The sequence below is a fragment of the Xenopus laevis genome, chromosome 5L (assembly GCF_017654675.1).
Source record: "Xenopus laevis strain J_2021 chromosome 5L, Xenopus_laevis_v10.1, whole genome shotgun sequence".
NCBI classification, from domain to species: domain Eukaryota; kingdom Metazoa; phylum Chordata; class Amphibia; order Anura; family Pipidae; genus Xenopus; species Xenopus laevis.
In genome coordinates, this window is record NC_054379.1 from 44063632 (window position 1) to 44083785 (window position 20154).

At 39.6% G+C, this 20154-nt stretch overlaps 1 protein-coding gene across 1 annotated transcript in view; it reads right to left on the reverse strand.

Annotated features, from left to right (window-relative positions):
• Nucleotides 1-20154, reverse strand: part of vta1.L (vesicle (multivesicular body) trafficking 1 L homeolog) — a 117155-nt gene that overhangs the window by 17405 nt on the left and 79596 nt on the right. Inside the window, 1 exon segment of the mRNA NM_001094264.1 lies at nt 18304-18415. Coding sequence (NP_001087733.1) covers nt 18304-18415 — 112 coding nt within the window.

Below are 20154 nucleotides of genomic sequence, written 5' to 3' on the forward strand. Positions count from 1 at the left end.
ATTAAAATGAAATCAGATTGTATAATTTCCCAAGTTTGTTTTCATTATCATTATTTCTTTTTACTAACATTAGGGCCAGACCTCTTCACTGCTATTTGCTCTGCATTAAACGTTCTCATCAGGCCTCCTCCAACAGTGGTGTGAAAAATGTAAGCATTTTCCTTCAAAAGAGGCTCAGACCCTATTATAAATACAGTATATCTGGTGCTTCCCTACTGGAACCAACACTGTGAAATAAAGGTCCTGGACTCCATGGTTATACTCACGACTCTTCTGCTTACTAATGCCTAGCCCAATGGACATCATCTTTGTACAGTGTAAATCTATATATGTTAAATAGTATTTATCCGCATGTAACAAATATGCACACTGCTAATCAAAATCTGTAAACAATCCAGGAAGTTCATAAATGCTAAATATTTAATAAATAATCTGGAAAGGACTATAGTCAAAATGATTACTGGCATGGCCTTGTCATGTTGCTACCAGATATGCTCAAAAGTACATTGGCATAGATAGGCACAAAAGGACATGTTTTATATTTTTTCAAATTTAGTGCCAGATGAAGAGCTTCCAGTGGTTTCAATCGCGTTTTGGTCCATTCTTAGTTATTGACGTACGCACATAATTTAAAAAAATCCTTAGTGTATACATAACAGTGATCCAAGTATTCTCGTTGTCAATATGCTTGTAAATATTTTTTTTAAATGTTTATAGATTTTATTCGCCATTATAACATAAAATCCTAAAATGAATGCATTTTTAATCACAGAATGTAACACAGCAAAATATGAAAAGGTACAAAACAGCATTGTGTAGCTGTCATTACTTCTGTACAATTAAAATTAGCTGTGACCTGGAAAAAATGTACAAAGGGACATATTTACTATTTTTTTCTTAGGATTTATAAACACTTTAGACCATCGACCAACAAAAAGATGTATGAACAATAAATTTAGGCTAGGGAGATGAGCAAACACTGTAGTCAGACCTTTCTAGAAAGAAAAAATAAAACATTTTCTAGAGAGTTGAAATTTTCACCCTTCTTTCCCCTTGTCAGTGCTGATGGAGTAGGGCAATTAGCACTTAATTGTCTGCAAAAGAGGTCTGCAATAAAATATCTTTAATGGAGAATCAAAGTCATCTTGCACGTGGGGGTGCCAATTGTTAGGCACCCCAAGTGATTGTACTGACTTACCTGAAACCCTGGGCCGGTGGTCCTATCAGCAGAAAACTGCACCGGCCCGGGGTTATACCAGTGAGCACCACGGAGTGATCCTCTTTCGGCTTCTACTTTCTTCAAATTTCCCGAGGCAGACTCATGTGCAGTTGAATGAAATAGAGGACTTTTTAGTTAAAGTTTGGCTTTTCGTTCTACTGCGCATGTGCAGCCACGTGAAGAAAGAGGAAGACGGAAGAGGATCGATCCGTGGTGCTCACTGGTATAAACCCGGGCCAGTGCAGTTTTCTGAAGTCAATACAATCACTTGGGGGTGCCTAACATTTGGCACCCCCAAGTGAACAAAGACTTTCCTGCTCCTTTAAGTTTCAATTAAATTGAACACCTGTTGCACAGGTGGCAGTGATCTTACATCATAGCCAAATTTCTTTTTCTTTTATTCAAATGTAAGTTTCAGCATCTCAATTAAATATAAAACCTATGGGGAAGGGTCTTAAGGGTTACGTGATGTAAAATTCAAGTCATGCCTAAAACACAGTTCTAAAGCAACACCACTACCTAAAACTACGTGATTCGAAATGGGTAGAAAACAATGTCCACAAATTTAATATACATTTTGTAAACTTATAGCCCTAATGTTGGTTGCAGATGCAGAGAAATCAAGCCAATGCCTCTTTACTGCATAATCCCACACAACTGTTTTTGCAGCTGATTAGTGAAAACATTTTGGGTGGGAATCAATATTTCAGACTAGACTATCTGTCTGTTACTAGACTATGGAAACTGTAATTTATGGAAATACAAATTTCTTTCAAAGTGATGAAAAATACAAGGCAATATGTAGATCTGAATGCATATTTATGTTCATACAATAAAGGGAAAATACCCTGTTTATTTCTTAACTTTCCCTTATTGGTTCCCAAAGGAACATTTTTTTTGGAGGAAGATACAATATATCATTTATTTACCTTTGCTATTGGACCCAATTATTCACTGCTAATTTAATATCATAATTTATCAAGAAAGCACCAAGTGGTGCAAAATAAATGTCTTCCTCTATAGTGAATATGACAATTCTTGAAAATGTTTAATATATTTATGAACGTTTTATGATGTGAATCCTGAAAGAGTTATAGTAATAAATTCAGATCCTGTGCTAAAACTGGTGAAAGGGAAGAAAAATTGCCACATCTGTCCACTGTAAATTACCCCAAAAATTTTAATTACAAAGGATTTTGTTCCAATTTTCCCCATGCTTAAAAATTAGAAATAACTGATTCATTTTTTCTTTGGGGCTTTTATTTAATTTCCCTACACGAAACATTAATTATTGTATGCCTCAATTTAAAAAGAAATCTGGGAAGCTGTATTTATTACCATTTTTTAAATATGTTCATATAGGATAATGTAAATTTTATAAAAAATAAAATTAAAATGATTTCATCACCTGAAACAAGTTATAAATCGTTTAAAACAGAAAGTCCTGCCTCAAAGCGAATGCAGTCTTTTCACGTTCCAAATTAGGAATCCTCTTATTGGAAACACATTTACCGTAAGAGATATATGACCCGATAAAAGAAAGTTGATACTTGTGAAGACACCAGAATTAGATTTATAGGATTAGCCTTTACCACAGGATGTGAATATGGAAATAAAGTTAAAACATTTTTTCAAACGAGTCCTTCTAAAACATATGTAATGAGAGTTCCCATGCATTGTGTTTTCTCTATAGTTGTCAAAATGTCATAAACATATGAACATGCTTACTTCCTTTCATACTGAAGGCAAAACCATATGTGCAGTTTAATATATACCAGCAATATCCCGATTTTCAACCAACACAAAAAGAATGGAAGTTAATGAAAATGCTGTTAAGCTGAAAGCAATTAAACTAGATCCATTAGGAAAATGAAATTGCTAATGGCACATAATTGCTGCTTTAATTTCTTGTTGCTGGTGGTGTATGTCTGCCTACTGCTAACTTCTACCCTAAAGGCCTGATTATCAACTACAATTGTCTTTTTACAAGCTGTGCCACTCATAAAACAGATATAATAGTGTTGGAATTAGAAATTTTTCCTGTACTGGAAAGATTCATTACTGCATCCAAGATCAAAATGGTTTTAAGGGATTTAGGACTTGGATGGGTACACATGAGTTTGACACCTTTATCAGCTTTACCTTGTCAATTTGTTTAAATTATCCTGACAGTTTTGATAAATCTGAAATAAAGATAATTGCCAGGAAAACACAACTACAGATTTGCAAGGATTATTTTTTACGTTTTTATTTATTGCTTTAAAGTTTAGTAAAGAAAGAAGGTAGAGATAGAAGGAAGTAAAACTAACTGCGCCTTTGCATATCATGTCAATTTATATGGATCGAGCATTCAACCAAGTGTCGTAAGGATTATTTTTTCTATAATAAAATAATTACCACCAAACTTTTTTAATGTAAAAGCAAGCCCTTTGTAAAACTCCTGCTCCTTGAGGGCACATTAGCATAGGCTATTTTGATGATTTTATTAGATACGTTATCCTTAACCACACAAAAAACATGTGTAGAGCCATAGTCTGACCTGTTGCACGGAGTTGGTATTTAATTTCTAATCTAAAACTAAAAAATCTACATAAGCATATCTGCACTTTAGCATGTGTTCTTGGAATCTTCGTTGCTGGTTGAAGTACAAAGAGGCAAGAACTGAGCAAGAAAATCTGCCACTTTTTTTGTTCACGTGCTCTTTGAGGAGCCTGACTTTGGCTTTTCTTACTTATGAGAAGGTCAAAGACATATGTTTTTATTAGCCATTAGGGATACACCAATCCACTATTTTAGGATTCAGGCAATCCTAAATCATTTGTGAAAGATTCAGCCAAATCAGAACCCTAACTTGCATATGTAAATCAGGTAATGATGGAGGAAAGAGAATCGGGAGCTAAAAGTCACGAAATTTTTTGGATTCAGATTTGGTTCAGGTTCGGCACTTGGATTCGACCAACCTGCTGAAAAAGGCCAAATCTTGGCCTAATCCTGGATTCTGTGCCTCTCTATCAGCCATTCAACCATAGTCCCAAGAAGAACTAAGGCAGGTTATCAATGCTTACCCAAAGTCTCAACAACTGAGCCTTCAACCTTGTGTTCCAGAAGAGGCTTGCTCCCACTTTCCCTATGCTTGGAGTTTAAGAATATTGGCTTTTCTCAAATGGCCACAACTTTGAGATCAGAAGGTTACACCCTTTGCTAGCTTCTTAAAAGCAGATTATTAAACTACAGGAGGACTATCGCTGGAGCAAATGATAAAATGTCACCATTCCTACTAGCAGCTCTTTCTGATTCACTGACTGTGTATGAAAACGATGAGTCTACAACTGAGATGTTGGGCCATATCAACTCCTTTCATTTACTAGTTGAAGCTGGAACTAAAATTCATTATATTACCACAAATATTTATTTTCAAACAATTATATCTTCTTATGATTCTCATTATTCCCCTTTAAAAAAAAACCCACAACTTTAATTTTTAATTTTCCGATTGTTTAAAGGGAAATGTATAATTAAGTTGCTGTTCTTTGTTTTTTCTTTATAAGTTATTTAGTCACTATGTGGTCTAACTAAATTGCCACAGACGCTGCTGGTCACTGACTTTCCTTAATCCTCCTATTGTAGTATACATTATTTTTACGGTAAATTGAATGTTCAAAATGTATGTCCACTTTAAAGGTACAGTTTGGTAAATATCTTTTTCTAATGAAGGAAAGAACAAAAATAACAATGGCATAAAAAGTGTAAGTTTTTTTTTAATCATCTGAATAAAATTAACGCTTGTAAAATATTCTGCAAGAGAAACACAAGGATGGAAAAATGCCAACTGAAATGGAACCATACATATTGTTTCAATGTTTCAAATGGAAAATTAGTAAAATTGCCCAAAATAAATGAGAAATGTAATGTGTATTAGGGATGTAGCGAACGTCGGAAAAAAAGTTCGCGAACATATTCGCGAACTTGCGCAAAAATGCGAGCGGTTCGCGAACGGTTCGCGAACCCCATAGACTTCAATGGGAAGGCGAACTTTAACATCTAGAAAAGACATTTCTGGCCAGAAAAATGATTTTAAAGTTGTTTAAAGGGTGCAACGACCTGGACAGTGGCATGCCAGAGGGGGATCAAGGGCAAAAATGTATCTGAAAAATCTGCCTGTGTGTGCTTGGAAGAGATAGTGTAGGGGGAGAGCTGTTAGTGATTTCAGGGACAGATGATAGTAAGCTTGCTGGCTAGTAATCTGCTTGATACTGCTCTGTATTGGAGGGACAGAAGTCTGCAGGGATTTGAGGGACATTTTAGCTTAGGTAGCTTTGCTGGCTAGTAATCTACTGTTCTCTTTAAACAACTGCCATACGTTGACCTTGTAGGCATTGTTTGCCCAGTTTTTTTGGACGCAGCCACTGAAGCACAGTTGCCAGAAAAAATATGCCATATAAATGCTGAAAATAGTAATTTTTCGCCATACGTTGACCTTGTAGACATTGTTTGCCCAGTTTTTTTGGACGCAGCCACTGAAGCACAGTTGCCAGAAAAATTATGCCATATAAATGCTGAAAATATAAATTTTTTTGGTTGCAGCCACTGAAGCACAGAGGCCAGAAAAATTATGCCATATAAATGCAGAAAATATGCATTTTTTTGGTCGCAGCCACTGAAGCACAGTTGCCAGAAAAAATATGCCATATAAATGCTGAAAATAGTCATTTTTTGCCATATACGTTGAGTCAACGTATGGCAAAAAATTACTATTTTCAGCATTTATATGGCATATTTTTTCTGGCCTCTGTGCTTCAGTGGCTGCGGCCAAAAAACTGGGCAAACAATGCCTACAAGGTCAACGTCGTTGACCTTGTAGGCATTGTTTGCCCAGTTTTTTTGGCCGCAGCCACTGAAGCACAGAGGCCAGAAAAAATATGCCATATAAATGCTGAAAATAGTAATTTTTTTGGTCGCAGCCACTGAAGCACAGTTGCCAGAAAAATTATGCCATATAAATGCTGAAAATATAAATTTTTTTGGTTGCAGCCACTGAAGCACAGAGGCCAGAAAAATTATGCCATATAAATGCTGAAAATATAAATTTTTTTGGTTGCAGCCACTGAAGCACAGAGGCCAGAAAAATTATGCCATATAAATGCAGAAAATATGCATTTTTTTGGTCGCAGCCACTGAAGCACAGTTGCCAGAAAAATTATGCCATATAAATGCAGAAAATATGCATTTTTTTGGACGCAGCCACTGAAGCACAGTTGCCAGAAAAAATATGCCATATAAATGCTGAAAATAGTCATTTTTTGCCATACGTTGACCTTGTAGACATTGTTTGCCCAGTTTTTTTTGGTTGCAGCCACTGAAGCACAGAGGCCAGAAAAAATTAAACCAGTAGGGTTTGCACCCTAGTTTGTAACGGTGGCGGAGGGAGGAGGAGGACGCTAAAGGACAGCTGTGTGTGGAGTCATGAGGCTTGAAGAGAAGGACAGCTGCATAGAAGTCAGAACAAGTCTTCCGGCGTGCAGTAACCCTCCGAGATCCACCCCTCATTCATTTTAATAAAGGTCAGGTAATCGACACTTTTGTGACCTAGGCGAGTTCTCTTCTCAGTTACAATCCCTCCTGCTGCACTGAAGGTCCTTTCTGAGAGCACACTTGAGGCTGGGCAAGACAAGAGGTTCATGGCAAATTGTGACAGCTCTGGCCACAGATCAAGCCTGCGCACCCAGTAGTCCAGGGGTTCATCGCTCCTCAGAGTGTCGATATCTGCAGTTAATGCCAGGTAGTCCGCTACCTGCCGGTCGAGGCGTTCTTTGAGGGTGGATCCAGAAGGGTTGTGGCGCTGCCTTGGACAGAAAAACATTTGCATGTCTGACGTTACAGACTGGCCAAAGGGCTTTGTCCTTGCAGGTGTGCTCGTGGCAGGATTACTGGCACCTCTGCCCCTGGAATGTTGATGAGTTCCTGAAGTGACATCACCCTTAAAAGCATTGTACAACATGTTTTGCAGGCTGGTTTGTAAATGCCGCATCTTTTCGGACTTGTGGTATGTTGGTAACATTTCTGACACTTTATGCTTGTACCGAGGGTCTAGTAGCGTTGCGACCCAGTACAGGTCCTTCTCCTTAAGCCTCTTGATACGGGGGTCCTTCAACAGGCATGACAGCATGAAAGACCCCATTCTCACAAGGTTGGATGCAGAGCTATCCATCTCCGCTTCCTCATTATCAAGGACTGCATCATCCACGGTCTCCTCCCCCAGCCACGTACAAGACCAGGGGTCCCCAAAAGGTCACCACTAGCCCCCTGGGAAGCCTGCTCCTGTTGGTCCTCCTCCTCCTCCTCCACAAAGCCACCTTCCTCCTCTGACTCCACTTCTGGCACCTCTCCCTGCGTTGCAGCAGGTGCCTGGGTTCGTTCTGGTGATTCCGACCAGAAATCGTGCGCTTCCAGCTCCTCGTCACGCTGGTCTACAGCCTCATCTGTCACTCGTCGCACGGCACGCTCCAGGAAGAAAGCGAAGGGTATTAGGTCGCTGATGGTGCCTTCGGTGCGACTGACCATATTTGTCACCTCTTCAAAAGGTCGCATGAGCCTGCAGGCATCGCGCATAAGCACCCAGTAACGGGGGAAAAAAATCCCCAGCTGTGCAGATCCAGTCCTACCACCCAGTTCAAAAAGGTACTCGTTGACGGCCCTTTGTTGTTGCAGCAGACGTTCCAACATAAGGAGCGTTGAATTCCAGCGAGTCTGGCTGTCAGAAATCAAACGCCTGACTGGCATGTTGTAGCGCTGCTGAATGTCAGCAAGGCGTGCCATGGCTGTGTAGGAACGTCTGAAATGGGCCGACACCTTTCTGGACTGGGTGAGAACGTCCTGGAATCCTGGGTACTTGGAGACAAAACGTTGGACTATTAAATTTAACACATGTGCCATGCAGGGCACATGTGTTAAATTGCCTAGTCTCAACGCTGCCAACAGATTGCTTCCATTGTCACACACCACTTTTCCGATCTGCAGTTGGTGTGGGGTCAGCCACCGATCGGCCTGTGACTGCAGAGATGACAGGAGTACAGATCCGGTATGGTTTTTGCTTTCCAGGCACGTCATCCCCAAGACAGCGTGACAACGGCGTACCTGGCACGTCGAATAGCCTAGGGGGAGCTGGGGGTGCACAGGTGTGGAGGAGGAGAAGGAGGACCCAGCAGCAGAGTAAGAAGAAGAAGAAGACGAGGTAGAGAGCGATGGAGGAGTAGAGGTGGTGGCAGAACCGCGTGCAATCCGTGGCGGTGACACCAACTCCACTGTTGTTGTTGAGCTACCCATTCCCTGCTTCCCAGCCATTACCAAGTTCACCCAGTGGGCAGTGTAGGTGACATACCTGCCCTGACCATGCTTGGAGGACCATGCGTCAGTAGTCATATGGACCTTTGGCCCAACACTAAGTGACAGAGATGCGGTAACTTGGCTCTGCACATGTTGGTACAGGTGTGGTATTCCCTTTTTAGAAAAAAAATTGCGGCTGGGTACCTTCCACTGCGGTGTCCCAATTGCTACAAATTTGCGGAAGGCCTCAGAGTCCACCAGCTGGTATGGTAAAAGCTGGCGGGCTAAGAGTGCAGACAAGCCAGCTGTCAGACGCCGGGCAAGGGGGTGACAGTCAGACATTGGCTTCTTACGCTCAAACATGGCCTTCACAGAAACTTGGCTGGTGGCAGATGACTGGGAATGGGAACAGGTGGTCAAGGTGGAAGGCGGAGTGGAGGGTGGTTCAGACGGGTCAAGGAGAGCAGAGGTAGAGCAGTAAGATGCTGGACCAGAAGGAGTGTGGCTTTTAGTTTGCCTGTTGCCTTTGAGGTGTTGCTCCCAAAGTGCTTTGTGCTTGCCGCTCATGTGCCTTCGCATAGAAGTTGTACCTATGTGGCTGTTGGGCTTACCAAGGCTCAGTTTCTGACTGCACTCATTGCAAATTACAATGCTTTTGTCAGAGGCACACACATTAAAAAAATCCCACACTGCTGACTTTTTGGAAGTGTGCGATCTGGCGGTAACAGTAGAAGTTGGCGGAGTTGGCGGTATTGGCGGCAATGGCGGGTGCGTTGGCCGGCTGAACACAGGTGCCGATACATGTTGTTGCCCTGCTGATCCCTGCGGGCTGTCCTCCCTGCTTCTTCTAAGTCTTATTCTCCTACTGCCTCTCTGACTCTCCGTCTCTCCATCTGAACTACCCTCCTCTTGCTCTCTTCTACTAGGCACCCACAAAACATCAATCTCCTCATCATCATTCTCCTCAGATGCATCAATTTCTTCTGACACATCACAGAAGGAAGCAGCAGCGGGGACCTCCTCCTCATCACTCATTATGTCCATCTCTATCGTGTTCTCTGCCAGAATTAAATCTGGTGTAAGGTCCTCATCTCCTTCATCTTCTTCTGGCAATAATGGTTGCGCATTACTCAGTTCAAGAAACTCATTGGAAAATAACTCCTCTGACCCCAGTGAAGAAGGGGCACCGGTGGTGGAGGAAGTGTTACGTGGGGTGGCCATAGCAGTGGAGGATGAGGAGGATGTTGTGGTAAAGTTAGAAACGGTAGAGGATGGGGTGTGCTGTGTAAGCCAGTCAACTACCTCTTCAGCATTTTGGGAGTTCAGGGTCATTGGCTTTTTAAAACTGGGAAATTTGCTAGGGCCACAGGATTGCATAGCAGCACGGCCCCTAGCACGGCCTCTGCGTGGCGGCCTGCCTTTGCCTGGCATTATTTTTAAAAAAACAACAACAACAACAAAAACTCAGTTGGTTTTTCTGGAAACGATAATACACACAGCTAGATGGCGGGTTGAAGAAAACACTGTGCAAATAATGCCTACAAAGTCAACGTATACACTACTACAGCGGTGGATACGGATTACGTAAAATATATGAATGCTGCTTGAAAAAAAGTAACTCAAGTGGTTTTTCTAGAGACGATAATATTATCAATATTTAGACAAAATGTGAACAAGGTCACACAGCTCGATGGCGGGTTGAAGAAAACAGTGTGCAAATAATGCCTACAAGGTCAACGTATACACTACTACAGCGGTGGATACGGATTACGTAAAATATATGAATGCTGCTTGAAAAAAGTAACTCAAGTGGTTTTTCTAGAGACGATAATATTATCAATATTTAGACAAAATGTGAACAAGCTCACACAGCTCGATGGCGGGTTGAAGAAAACAGTGTGTAAATAATGCCTACAAGGTCAACGTATACACTACTACAGCGGTGGATACGGATTACGTAAAATATATGAATGCTGCTTGAAAAAAAGTAACTCAAGTGGTTTTTCTAGAGACGATAATATTATCAATATTTAGACAAAATGTGAACAAGCTCACACAGCTCGATGGCGGGTTGAAGAAAACACTGTGCAAATAATGCCTACAAGGTCAACGTATACACTACTACAGCGGTGGATACGGATTACGTAAAATATATGAATGCTGCTTGAAAAAAAGTAACTCAAGTGGTTTTTCTAGAGACGATAATATTATCAATATTTAGACAAAATGTGAACAAGCTCACACAGCTCGATGGCGGGTTGAAGAAAACAGTGTGCAAATAATGCCTACAAGGTCAACGTATACACTACTACAGCGGTGGATACGGATTACGTAAAATATATGAATGCTGCTTGAAAAAAAGTAACTCAAGTGGTTTTTCTAGAGACGATAATATTATCAATATTTAGACAAAATGTGAACAAGCTCACACAGCTCGATGGCGGGTTGAAGAAAACAGTGTGCAAATAATGCCTACAAGGTCAACGTATACACTACTACAGCGGTGGATACGGATTACGTAAAATATATGAATGCTGCTTGAAAAAAAGTAACTCAAGTGGTTTTTCTAGAGACGATAATATTATCAATATTTAGACAAAATGTGAACAAGCTCACACAGCTCGATGGCGGGTTGAAGAAAACACTGTGCAAATAATGCCTACAAGGCCAACGTATACACTACTACAGCGGTGGATACGGATTACGTAAAATATATGAATGCTGCTTGAAAAAAGTGACTCCGGTGTTTTTTCTGGAGACGGTAATATTATGGATATTTAGACAGAATGGGAACAAGGTCACACAGCTCGATGGCGGGTTGAAGAAAAACAGTGTGCAAATAATGCCTACAAGGCCAACGTATACACTACTACAGCGGTGGATACGGATTACGTAAAATATATGAATGCTGCTTGAAAAAAGTGACTCCGGTGTTTTTTCTGGAGACGGTAATATTATGGATATTTAGACAGAATGGGAACAAGGTCACACAGCTCGATGGCGGGTTGAAGAAAACAGTGTGCAAATAATGCCTACAAGGCCAACGTATACACTACTACAGCGGTGGATACGGATTACGTAAAATATATGAATGCTGCTTGAAAAAAGTGACTCCGGTGTTTTTTCTGGAGACGGTAATATTATGGATATTTAGACAGAATGGGAACAAGGTCACACAGCTCGATGGCGGGTTGAAGAAAACAGTGTGCAAATAATGCCTACAAGGCCAACGTATACACTACTACAGCGGTGGATACGGATTACGTAAAATATATTATGGCTGCTTGAAAAAAGTGACTCCGGTGTTTTTTCTGGAGACGGTAATATTATGGATATTTAGACAGAATGTGAACAAGGTCACACAGCTCGATGGCGGGTTGAAGAAAACAGTGTGCAAATAATGCCTACAGGGCAAATAATGCCTAAAAGGTCAACTTATACACTACTACAGCGGTAGTAAAATAAAAAAAAGTAAAATAAAAAAAAAATGAATATTAAAAAAAAAAAATTAAAGTTGGTGCTGCTGAACTACTAGGAGCAGCAGATTAGCACACCAGTCCCACTCCCCAACACTGCTAGACTAATAGCACTGGGCTCTTATAGTAGTAGTAGTAGTAGTAGTAGTAAAACAACAAAAAAATAAATAAAAGCAGTCCTTACAAGGACTACTGTTATTGCAGCAGTCAGCAGATGAGATCAGAAGCAGGACAGCTGCCCACTGCAGCTACATACAGAGCACTGCAGTAGAAGGTAGATTACTAGCCAGCAAAGCTACCTAAGCTTAAATGTCCCTCAAACCCCTGCAGACTTCTGTCCCTCCAATAACAGAGCAGTATCAAAACGATTACTAGCCAGCAAACTTTCAACTGTCCCTGAAATCACTAACAGGCAGCAGCTCTCTCCCTACACTATCTCTTCAGCACACACAGGCAGAGTGAAAAAACGCTGCAGGGCTTCGGTTTTTATAGGGAAGGGGAGTGGTCCAGGGGAGAGCTTCCTGATTGGCTGCCATGTACCTGCTGGTCTGGGGTGAGAGGGCAAAAAAAAGCGCCAACAATGGCGAACCCAAAATGGCGAACGTCGCGCGACGTTCGCGAACTTCCGGCGAGCGCGAACACCCGATGTTCGCGCGAACAAGTTCGCCGGCGAACAGTTCGCGACATCTCTAATGTGTATCAGAAATGTACTGAGTTTTGCATTACAATGGAAGAAAAACTTTTAAAGTACACATTACTGTGCAAATTGTGGGGACCTGGAAAATTTTGCTGTACAGGGTTTCTGATGGCGGCCCTGATGGTTTGTAATTCCTGTTTGAGGTTTTCAAAACTAATAATAACTGCAAAACCAGCTTCAGCCTGAATATATTAAAAGAGAGACTTGGTTTCTATTTCATATTAAAAGGGTACTTCGTCTAAAAATAATTTCAACATTGAGTCAGAGGCCAGAAGTGCAAAATATGTCAACAGCCAGGCTTGCAATAGCAATTATATTTACCGTACATATAACTTAAAAAACATTGATCATGGTATTAATGTATATTGGAAAGTTTCTTTCACTGCGAAAAAATAGTTTTTGGGTGGAGCACAAAAAAATAACCGCAGTATGAGCATGGAAAATAAATGCATCTTGTTCTAAAGCATTTCGTTTACACAGCTGGCATGGATACTTCAAATCCTGTCAGCAGTGTTTAATATAACCAACAAACTTTACTGAAAAGCTTTACTGAAAAGTAGATTTCCTTTGTGTCAACTCAAAGTATAATCAAAATGCAATTGTGCTTGTTCACTTAAATAAAAAAAAGCATAAAAAAAACATTAAGCGAATAGGGGATAGGAGTGATGCACAAGCATGAATTAGATCCGAATAAAGGCTGATGTGTGAAGATCAAGCTTAGATAAGCAGAAAAGCCTGAGACTATCAAACATTAAGCCAGAAACATGAAGTATCTGCACAACATAAAGAGACAATTAAAGGAGAACTAAACTCCCCCCAAAATACAACAGCCCCCTTAACTGCGCTCGATATGCCCCCTTTAACTCTCCCTCCTGAGCACAAGAAGCAGACCAGCGCAGAAGAGAGGAATCCTTCTGCGCCATCTTCTGTCGATTTAGATTCTCTTCAGTTGGGGCTACTCAGGAATCAGCTTCAACTGTGCATGCGCCAACTAGCTCTGTGTCAGTGAACAGACCCGAAGAAGATAAGAATGGACAGAACATGGCGCAGAATTCCAAACAGGAGTGCTAATATAGGTAATACACTGTACAGGGAGGGAGAGGAAAAGGGAGCAGATCAAGGGCAGTTGAGGTGCTGTTTTATTCCAGGGGGTTTAGTTCTCCTTTAAAGAAAAAATTACTTACCCGATACACTAGGCCAGTGCTCTCTGCATTTTACTTCTCAGCAGTTACGCAAAATAGCCAAAAGCTGAATTTAGCTTCGGTAATCCTCATGAAGTGAGCAGCGTATGAGCTCATGCGCAGTTGGAGCAGTTTTCCAGTTACAAATGCGCATGTGCTGGAAGTGACGCCCAGTAATCCTGGTTAGTAATCCTACAGGGGACACAATTCTGGGGTAACACTTAGCAGGGGGGAGGCAGGTAGGGGAGCCAGAGGAGGGGGGCCAGTGGTGACTTATCACTGTGGGGGGGGGGTTTAGTTTTCCTTTAAGATGAAAGAATGAAGTGTGATACAGAAGCCCATGTTTCTTTTGACAGAGGACTCAGAGCAGGATTACTTTGAGGATGTACTGGTGTATTTATAAAGGCTTTCCTGATAAAGCGTAATTAGTTTTAACCTTTCCTTCTCATTTCAAGGGGAACTCCACAAAAACATAAATTAAAGGAGAAGGAAAGGCTAAAATTAAATTAAGCTCTAATAATTGCCCATTATATGTGGATATACTTACCAGCAGTCATTTCTTCATGCAGTTTCTCAGTAATTCTGGAGCTTTAATCATTTTTTAAAATAAATGCCAAGCTGTTCTGAAAAGTATAGCCCTGCTACAGTACAGAAATTAGTCTATTCAGGGAACGCGCATGCGCAGTTATGGTCAGAGGTGCCCTGCGCAAGTGCACTACATTCTTCTTTCTTCCATGTGAAGCCCTGCCTGCCTTCTCTCATGCGCCAATAAGATTAATGTTTCCCAGTTTCCTATATACACATTGAAGTGACGGAAAGCTTTGAAGCGCCTCCGTTCATTCTTTTCAGTGTATCAGTAAGGGGAGAAGTAGGGGACAGCATTTGGGTCTGTCTGACTGAGGTTTGTACTAATACAGCATTAGTTTTATAAAAAGGAGAAGGGGCTAGGACAAACAAATCACAGAGGTTTTATTTGTAAAGCTTTACTTCTCTTTTAAGCTTTTTGAAAAGTAAACATAACGTGAAGCAACTTTGAAATATATAGTTTTAATAGTTTCTGACAGTTCCCTGAGCCTAGCCCCCTGCTCTCCTGCAGAGCTGGCTGACTATTTTGCTGAGCTGTCTGACTACTGTTACTTTGTATCAATAGCAAGCTGTCCTTAGCCTGCATCCTCCAAACCTCACAATTCCCTGCACACGTGATTTCAATAAGGAAAGGAACATCACAGTGCAATGCATTGTGGGTTATGTAGTTCCTGCTTGCTGTCTGTAAGCTGTGGAGAAGTTGTTACAATTTGTAACATCAGTGTTTTGTCCCTCCTTCCCTGCCAGGATTTCAAATGATGCAGAAAGAGAACTATTCAACAGCTGGATTTCAGCATAGAAAATTGCATTTATTCATACTTTTTGAAGAAGCAGGTAACTGTGATGGGTATATTAGGGGTTTCTGTGTTTTGATTTGAATGCCGGATTTCCCCTTTAATATGCAGAATATTTCTATAGTGTCACATGTAAAATTTGATGTATGGATTGGGTGCACCAAGCCGTGTCCAAAAAACAAACTTCCAGCTCAATTTCCTCAAGGTCATAATTATTAAGTTTACTCAGGGATTAAGAATACAAACAGGCTAAAGAATAAGCCACATTGACCCTATTATGGTGCACTATGTTAGCCACAAGGCACACACTGAAGTCTGTGCCTGCTGCTCCAATAAAGGCTATTTAAGATATGGAGTGTCTTTAAGGTGCTGTACATCTGTGCTTTAATATTAAATGTGACAGTGAATGGTCATTACAGTTCGAGCATTAGTAATTAGTTAATACTTAATTAGTTAATTATATAAAACTAATCTAAATTGTAATCTAATTCTAGAAAAAATCTAGTTAAACTATGTTACAAATATTCAACTTAAATACTTATAAAGGGAATTTTAAATAAGCAGGTTGTACTTTCACAGGATACTTTCTTCTAATTCATAATTGGGCATCCCCACTGGTCCCCATGGAACAAACTGCCACAAAATAAGTGATTGACTTATTTTTATTTACTGAAGCACATATTATATGACCAAGAATGAAAGTCTACTGACCTCTGTGAAACAGACAGCTGCACTGTTTGATTTCCAGTGGATTTGTGGTGCAATAGCAACTTTACCCTCCTCTCTAAAGTAAGGGCAGGTCAAACACACACATACACAGCTTTGTGACTAGGAAAATATTGGCTCAAGCTGCAGTGTGGTTTTTGAAGAAGAGCATGAAATGGTGCGAACAGAAGTTGTAATCATGGACATGTACAGATGCAAACTAAGGGCTTAAATGTGGGCTTTGCCCAAACACACCATCTCTGACTTCAGCTTTGCCTGTTCCCTTCACTGTTTATCTATGGAAATATCCAGTTGAATAGAATAAATGTATTACAATTTTAGTTTTGCAAGGCACAAGCTATGAAAAATAAGTGAGAATTATGTCAATGCCAAGCATCATTTGCTCAGTGAAGGTTGTGCAAGATAGCATGCACTCCTAGTGTGAAATTTAGACAAGATGTCAGTATTTGGTTGATAGTATTTTCACAATGATTCCCATTACCACAAGGAACATCACACAGGGGATCAACTCATAATTTGAGTAGTTTGAGTGATTTTTAGCAGACTTAAAGGTATCGATATCCAAATGAAGGAAATACCCAAGTTCGACACACTTTCTGAACAATAGATTCCATACCTGTACTGAATTACAATTTGCTGTGTGCACTGGAATTAAAATATGAGAGATATATTATTGGAAAACTGTTGTTGAAAACTGTTGAAAAATCAGCACGGATTGTTTTTATTATATACGAAACTGCATAATGAAATCAAGCTTTATTATGTGGTATATTGTGAGGACGCGTCATCACAGTTACTTACCACGTAAGCTCCGCCTGACAAGGAAGCGAACGGTTTGTGCAATGGAGTCCTACACGCCGCTACATGAGAAATACGCTTGAGAAAGGGAACTGATGCTTCCCGAAACGTCGCGTGAGTGTGGTTAAATTGAGCGTTCATACTGGACTTCCTAAAGATAAGTGTCTTGCTACAAATGACGCTATTACTTTGATACAAAGAATGTCACTTTTTTGCTACATTTTAACAAGCTAAATAAAGGCTATGTTTTATATATGGAGTGCGATCTGGTTGGACAAATATATATATATATATATATATATATATATATATATATATATATATATATATATATATATATATATGTCTGAGCAAACAGCTTAGAAAGAAAATTGATTTACACATAAAGCAGATGGTCAAGCAGGGGTTCTGCACCTACATAAGCTCAGCAAATAAAAATTGTGAAAGTATGGTTAAACAGAAGGAATATTTCACCAATCATTATTAAAGGAGGTGCTGTGTTTCCAATAAGCATTAAATACAGATTGTGTGTTCTATTTTAAATGGGCACTTTTAAATGGGAACTTTGTTTCTGGAGAAGCACTGCCTTATTTTGAGTAATTACAACTATACTGAATCTTCTCAGGAGCAGTCATATTTAGGATCCAATGTGGTAATGGCGGAGCTCACACAGCAATGCGTCTCCTCCCGATCGCTGCTCTTGCGAGAACCCGGCTACTTCCCTCCGGCTTCAGCTACACAATCTCACACGCTTGTGAGAGCTGATCGAAACATTCTTGGAGAGGAGTCAATTTAATAACAAATTGGCTTTAATTGGCTTTATTAAATTTACTCCTCTCCAAGAATGTTCTGATCAGCGTTCACAAGCGAGTGAGATTGTGTGTATATATATATACATATATATATATATATATATATATATAATATATTATATATATATATATATATATATATATATATATATATATATATATATATATATAGGATCCAGCAAGCTCAGTATATATAGGATCCAGCAAGCTTACCACTTTGGGTTATAAATATAGTGACACACCAATTAACTGACTGCCCATGGTTCACTTGCAAGATGCACTCATGACACATCAGTAAATCAGACTGAGTTGCTTAGGCGCTAGTTGCACTAGAAGGCACAGGTGATGGGCCTGCAGTAACACAATATTTAGTTCCCCTGTTCTTATCTACTAAATGTTCTTCTTACCCCCAATGGCACACCTCCCATCTCAAGTGAAGTGTAAGACGATGCTGTCCCTGTTAGGTTTTTTCACACTATAAAATTATGGAGTGTCAAAGTCAAAATTAGATTTGTTTAAAATGGGAAATGCTTTTCCTGTAATTCCAAGCTTTCTGAATAATGGGTCTTCGCATAAGACATTCCATACTTTAAGAGTTAGTTATATTTTGTGGAGGCTTTCAAAGATAAACAAAAACTTATGAATAATAAAACTGATTATACAGTAAAACATTTAGTAAATTGGAAACATACCATACTCTTCTCCTTCCATTCCTATAGGTCCCGCTTGAGGCGTTTCCCCGTTTTTAAGACAGTTATGGATGTAGGTTGCCTTCCACCTAGCATATTTCCTATGCTGAACATTCTGTATAACAAAACAAGGACATCAATAAATTAATGTTAAGAGTATTTTAGCTACATTTTTGTGACCCGATGTTAATCTAATGATGAAACAAAAACTATGTATATATGTTTGATTATAAACAAGAGCCCATAATATTGAACAGTATAAATATGCAAAAACAACAGGACCCAAAAATCAACATCACAGTATTAGATATCTCATTCAGCAGATACGTAGCTAAGAGCAACCTACCCAATGTAATCCAGCTTCCTTTTAATTGGCACACTTTAATCATTTAGGCTGAAGACTTGAAGGGGTGGAATGTAGAATGTCCTATATCGATTCATTTTATTCTTTATACATTTGTTTAATTAGAAATACAAAAGCAGAGAGCTGTTAAACCAAAAGTTAAGTAACCGAAAAGCCAAGACCAAATGTAAACTGTCTCAGAATATCTATCTATGTTATAGTAAAGGTTACTTTTAAGATGAACTACCCCTTTAAGAGAAAGAAAAGTTTAACATTTTGGCACAGTCTGGTGATTTACAGAGACGCACACCAAATTTTGCCCTTCATACTTTAATATATTAAAGTATGAAGGGCAAAATTTAATGCCCATGAACAACAAAAAGTATTTCAGCACTAGGCTATGAACACAGACTAAATAGGCCTGAATTGCCCTTAATATTTGTAGGTTCACAAAACAAAGCTTAAAATTGAGAAAGCTAATCACACTATATGACTTTTATACCTTTATATTCCAAAAACGTCTAGAAACACTAAGAATTTTTTTTGAAATAGTCTAAAAATAAAAAAGCACATAACCCTTTTATTAAAAAAAAATCTATATATCAATGTATTATAAGAAGTGAGCGAGTAGTAGTAAGTGAAAGCAAAGTACATTTAGAGGGTTATTTATCAAAGGTCACAATTTAGAGCTTTGTGAGCTTTTTTCTACCTCAAAAGAGCTCGAATAGACCCAAATGGTTTCTAATGTAAGAAAAAACTTGAATGGAAAAAATGAAATCGGTGAATTTGGGATTAACAACCCGAAAACTCGAATAGTAAGAGTTTTCCATGGGATACAAACCTCGAATTGCTCACATTGATCGAGTTTTGGAGCAAGACCCACAGAAAAAGACTCGAACATCATCAAGGCTATTAAAGGGAAAAAAACATTTTCAAAATGCATCAGTTAATATTGCTGCTCCAGCAGAATTCTGCACTGAAATCCATTTCTCAAAAGAGCAACCTGTTTTATATTTAATTTTGAAATCTGACATGGGTCTAGACATATTGTCAGTTTCCCAGGTACCCCCAGTCATGTGACTTGTGCTCTGATAAACTTCAGTCACTCTTCACTGCTGTACTGCAAGTTGGCGTGAAATCACCGCCTCCCCCCCCCCCCGCAGCCCATCAGCAGAACAATGAGAAGGTAACAAGATAACAGCTCCCTGACACAATAAAACAGCTGCCTGGTAAATCTAAGAACAGCACTCAATGTTAAAACCCAGGACCCAGGATCCACCGTGACACATTCAGTTACATTGAGTAGGAGAAACAACAGCCTGCCAGAAAGCAGTTCCATCCTAAAGTGCTGGCTCTTTCTGAAAGCACATGACCAGGCAAAATGCCAACACTGCCAACACACCTGGTTCAGGAATTAAATTTTATATCGTAGAGTGAATTATTTGCAGTGTAAACAGTGTAATTTAGACATAAAAACATCATAAAAATCATGACAGAATCCCTTTAAGATC